Here is a 5,471-nt window from a genome sequence, read left to right on the forward strand (position 1 = left end):
TTGGGCGCTGATGTACTTTTTCTCTGGCACAATGAAGTCCTGATGACTGCACGCGTGCAGCCACGTACTTACATGTGTATACACATATGTACGGTGGCACATGGTGGCAGCTTCTCTGAGACAATGTCGCATCTCTGGTACTACCTGCAGCTGATGGTGGAGCCATGCAGACCCGCTCTGTCGGGATGCAGCTCCCCAAGGATGCTGAGCAAGCGAGTTGTCCTACATCATCTCCCTTGGGAACAATTCAAGCTGGTCCCCAGGCACAATTTGTCCTTGCAGGTCCAGCAAGCGAGCCCAATGCCAACGAGTTTCCTTGGCAGTGCTCTTCGGGGCACCTTCTTCTTCGTTTTTGGACTCTGGTGGTCTGTGCGATACCCCTTGAAGTATCTCAGGCGGAAAGCCAATGCTGAGAGCCAGCCAAGCTATGGGGTCCAGCGCGTGGAAGTCTTCGAAGGGGCAGTCAAAGCTTTCTTTGCTCTAGCAGGTAAGAGATGATGATGAGTCTCTGCCCCGATATCTACTGGCACTGCAGCAGCTTTCTCCCACGAGACTGGGGCCGTTTGTAGTGGGGAACAGCTGCAGTTGGCGTGGAAGGGCTTGGGGACTAGCTTGTAGCACACTGTACGATGGGACCTCACTACCGTTGTGCTGGGCGAATACCACTACAACTTCACCATTGCAAGGAAAGCGTTCCTGCAAGCTCATCCTTTTCCCCATGTAAAAGGAAAAGCGTGACCTTTCCGCTCTCTGCCCAGGGATATTGGCCGAGCAGTTTATTCCCACTGGTCCCCGCCTGCAGCTGACCAGCCCCAAGACACACAGCTGGATGGACCTCTCCCACTGGCACTACACCACCATGTACCTCTTCTTCCTCCTCTCCGGCATCGTGGACGTCGTCTCGCACTCCCCGCTCAAGCTGCCGCTTGGCTTAGATCGGCTGTCGCTGTCGGTGGCTCTGTTCATCGAAGGTAATGATACGTGGTGCCTGGGAGAGTGTGGCCAGGGGAAGCGCTGGGAGGGTCACCGATGTGCAGCAGCCCAAAACCCCTGGGCTGTTTCGAGGCTGGAGAGGTGCCGTGCAAGCAGCCAGAGCTGGAGGGTGTGCAGATGTGCGATGGCACTGGCTGCATGCCGAAGTCGCCCCTGCTTTGTTCCTCTCCAAATACGAATCCGGCTGCGGCTGGATGCCCTGGGGGCACAGGGGATGCACGAGGCCCTTGGGATGTGTGTTTCTCCTGGTGACAAGCAGCTGGCTCTCTCTGGAGTCCCCAAAAGGTGGTGTCCCCCCACCTTGTTTGGATGCACAGAGGGACAAACCCTGATAGAAAGCTCCCTGCCACCTTCTGAGCTGGAGGTGCCCGTCGCTGTGCTCCTCCTGACACCCCTGTGGCACTGCCTGGGGCACGGGGGTCCCCATGGCTATGGGGGCTACTCTGAGGGCAGAGCAGATCCCAGCGCTGGGGGCTGCGTGGTCCTTGCACGGTGAAAGTGATGGCAACAGGCTGTTTGCTGAAGACCTGGAGCATGGTCTTAGTTTTCAGATTATTTTTTTTTTTACTAAAACAAAAACCAGAACCCACAAACAAATCCCAGAGCATTCTTTTCTAATGCAGCGTGAATCTTGGCAGGTTTGCTCTTCTGTTTCAATGACTACAGCGATGCTGCCCTGGACCACCACCTCCATTCCCTGCTGGCCATGGCTGTCTTTGCTGGAGCCCTCTGTGCCCTCCTGGAGGTGTTCCTCCGAGACCACATCATCCTGGAGACCTTCAGGACCAGCTCCTTCCTTCTCCAGGGCTCTTGGCTTTGGCAGGTGAGCGGCCAAGGTTCCAGGACAGTGGGCTTTGCACCCAGGAAGGCAAGCGGAGGGGGGCTGCTCTGCCCTTTACAGCACTTCTGTTGGGGTTAAACTTGAAGGCTGGTTGGAATATCTTAGGAAGAAACGGGGCTTAGTGCCAGAACTGCTGTGGTGGAGGTACGTACGTGTAATGCAGGCAGCACGGCCAGACCTGCGTGCTAAATGGGAATCAGACCCCCCCCAAGAAAAGGAAACCGCAATCATGAGGTTTTGTTCTTTTTATCGGGTCTGATTTCTTCCTCTGTTTGTTCCAAGTAACTGGAAATATCTGGAAACCTCCCATGTGATCACCCAGCTTTGGGTCTAAGGAGAAATTTGCAACTTGGCAATGTAGCCTTTGGGTCGTCAGCTTTCTCTGGGGACGCTGGGCTGCGCTGCGAGCCCGAAGGCTTGTCTGCAGAGCATCCCCCTCCTCCTGAGATGCACCCCTGTGTCAGTCTGGGAAGAAAAGGATGCTTGGGGGTGCTGAGGGCAGGGCTCCAGGGGTTACTTGGGATTATTGTGCCTGTAGTGCCTAGGCAGCTGCACCAGCTCGGCTGAAAACAGGAGGAAAAGTGAGGAGGGGTGTGCAAAAGCCCGATGAGTGCTGATGCCTAACGTCTCTTCCGTCTGTGACCAGATTGGGTTTGTGCTGTGCCCTCCGTGGGGAGGACCGGGCTGGGATCAGACCGACCGCAGCAACTTCACGTTCCTCACCATGTGCTTCTGCTGGCACTACGCGGGCGCTCTCGCCGTCTTGGCAGCAAACTCTGCCACATCTCGCTGGTACGTGGGGGAGAGGCGTCCCGTGGGGTCCTGGCACCGTGCACGAGCTGGGATGGCCAAGAGCAATACCTAGACCCATGCTACCCTGGGAAATCCAGCTGCCGTTGTATCATGGGATAAGAAAAGTGGGTGCCCATGCATGCCCAAGCATGGACTGCTCCGTGGCTTGCTGGACGGCATTGGCTCAGTGCCACTGTGGAGCACAGTCCTTAGCAGCCTCCCCGATCGGGCTGGGGTGAACCGATGGCTCTCACTGCCCGCAAATACCTAACCGGTGTCCCTGTCCCTCCCGCAGCTGCAATGAGTCCTGCCAGCTGAAACTCGGGGACATCGACGTGGAGCTGGACTGTGGCATGTGCATCCGCAAAGGCAACAAGAGGTCCAGCGGCGCCCTGCTGCCAGAAAGCACCTCGGACGACAAATGAGGCTGTGGGCGGGCATGGAAACTTCTTCCCCGCTGTGGCTTAGAGCTCTTGAGATGAGGTTTTGTAATTAGTCTTGATAAACTACACTGGCACTTGATGGCAGAGCATCAGAAGTGGGAGGCAGGACCCTAAAGGCGGAGCATGGCAGGAGATGCAAAACCTTCCCGTGCTCCCCTTCGGCGATAGCAAGAGCGAACCAGGCTCATCTGGGAGGGAGTTCTTAATTTTCCGTGCTGCAGCTTGGGCTGTGAACTGCAGAACTGGTTTGCTGGTGGAGTTCAACTGGTGTGGCCAATTTAGCTATTATTTTTTAACATTGTTTTTGCTTCTGCTTCTGCAGAAGGGAGCCAAACCAGCATTCAAAGCTCCTGGTGGCTGTCGCTCACTCTGATGTTAATGGAGGGGGTTTTTTTGTACAAAGCTTAACGTGTACAGAGCATACGTGATCACCAATAAAGTACTTTAATGAACCACCTTGATGGATCTCTTTAATACGATGCCTTGAGAGTGAAGGCATGGCTAAGGTGATGTCCAGCTTCAAAAGGGCTTGTGGGGTGGGTGGAATATCAGAAGGATGGGACTGTGTGTGATTTAACATGGCCAGAACTGCCTGGAGAAAGGGGTGGGGGGCCAGCGGATGGAAGGGATGGAGCTTTCCCCATTAGCACTGTCGCGTTGCTGCTCCCTGGCATGTTTTTAATCAGGAGCTGAGAGGGTGAGTTAGATAGGTGAGGCAGCCTGGTTGCACTGGATTTTGAGGTGCTTGGGAATTGGGGTATTCGCCGGGCAGGGTTCAGCTTGCAGAGACACCCTTGAAGCAAGAAGATGGCTTCAGCAGGCCCAGGTTGGGCGTACGGATACTCCTGGTGAGTCTCTCAGAGCTGGGCCGTGCAGCAATCTCAGCTCAGGTGTGGCTTTCCTTCTCAGCCAACATCTTTATTCCCTCCCTGGAGCTGGTCGCTTCCAAACAAAACCTGTCACTTCTCAGTGTCTGCTTTGCGCTTGGCATCCAGCGGTACGTGGCTTTTTTCCTTTCGGTCTTTCATTTGGTTTGCAGCAGAATTATACAGGGAGATCAAGATCAAAACTGAATTTAAAAGGCGTCATTAAGCGGGATTAGTGAAAGAACAGCAAGTTCATCAGAAAGTTCGTCATCAACATTTAAAATGCTTGTGCCATATCCTTCACTAAGGGCTGGGCTAGGTGAGCAGGGGAGCACAAACAGCGTTGTTATTACCTTTTAGCACCTTTGCTGTACTCCTCCCCAAAGCTGTGCAGAAGACAGCTCGGTCTAAACCCTTCACTGCTAGTCTGCACAACTCCAGATACTCAAGGAAGCATTGGGAGGAAAGGAAAATCCCCCCCTGGCTCAAGCGGTTGCAATTCCCAGCCCCACAGGAGGTCCCTAGAAGAGCAAACACTTTGTATTTTATTGTATTTTCTCTTTTTGGAGAAGGGCTGGAAGGACACCAATGCTTTGTGCTGCTGGTGGCTGTCAAGGAAAGGACCTTGAAGAGCAAAGAAACCAAGGCGAGTGCAGTGTTTTGGGCCCTCACGTTTGGCACCCACACACGGAGGACCATTATTTGGGGTTGTAAAGCAGGCTGGCGTGCACGGGCAATGGTTTCCCCAGGATCTGGTGGGGAGGGTTGCCTTTAACTAGGGCTGACGTCGGTCTCCCCTGCCAGCGTGAGAGCTTCAAATGTGCTCCGTGGAGGTGATGTGCTCTGGTTATTAATAATCCTCGTGGGACCAGAAGCAGGGTCGTTCGGTCAACTTGTTATAGACTAGCTGCCATTAACGGGAAGCTTAGTGCATAGGTTATAACCTTATGTACTGCACTTTGATTGAAAAGAAAGGGAAAAAAAATCTCTTTCCCCTTTGATCAACTACTTTTTTTCCTAGGTGTTGTTGGTTTTTGGTTTTTTTTTGTCTTGCCCTGGTGTTATCAAGCTGAATCCCTCGCTTACTGAGGTTTTTGCTACTTAAAATGCCGGTCTTCAGCGGGGATGTTTCTTCTTCCCTTGAATAAATGTAAATAAAAGTGAATATTTAGTGATCTCCTAGCTGTGTGTTTTAACAGGCTTAGCAGGGTCACGCTGTGAGCCTAAAGCTAACGCACAAGGGTTTCTTCAAACAGGGCGCGCAAGATTACCTGTCATCTAGTTGGGTGACAGAGATGCCCCGTATCTGAGATGTGATTGACGTTCGTTGGGTCAATAGAGTAGAAAGAAATGAGGTCGTCGTGGCTGTAATTGCCTTTGCAGAGCAGTTCCTGGCTAGGGGGGTGTGGGGTTGGTATCTTCTGCAACAAGCCTTTAACCTAAAAGCGCTCTTTCCCATTGAAGGTGGAAGGCAACAAAACTCATTGTCTAAGTGCGGTATTGATCAGGAAAGCCGCACTGTCCACCCGAGACCAT

The 5,471-nt window shown here is 53.2% G+C and overlaps 1 protein-coding gene across 1 annotated transcript; it reads left to right on the forward strand.

The window, feature by feature from the left end:
* The first annotated feature begins 286 nt into the window (after positions 1 to 286).
* LOC104045001 (transmembrane protein 45B-like) lies at positions 287 to 3,515 on the forward strand. The gene is made up of 5 exons (XM_009504926.2): positions 287 to 487; positions 759 to 971; positions 1,632 to 1,816; positions 2,481 to 2,626; positions 2,922 to 3,515. The coding sequence occupies exons 1-5, from the start codon at positions 301 to 303 to the stop codon at positions 3,049 to 3,051; spliced, it is 861 nt and encodes a 286-aa protein (XP_009503221.2). The 5' UTR covers positions 287 to 300; the 3' UTR covers positions 3,052 to 3,515.
* Positions 3,516 to 5,471: the final 1,956 nt, after the last annotated feature.

Source organism: Phalacrocorax carbo, chromosome 21 (assembly GCF_963921805.1).
Source record: "Phalacrocorax carbo chromosome 21, bPhaCar2.1, whole genome shotgun sequence".
In the NCBI taxonomy this organism is placed as follows: domain Eukaryota; kingdom Metazoa; phylum Chordata; class Aves; order Suliformes; family Phalacrocoracidae; genus Phalacrocorax; species Phalacrocorax carbo.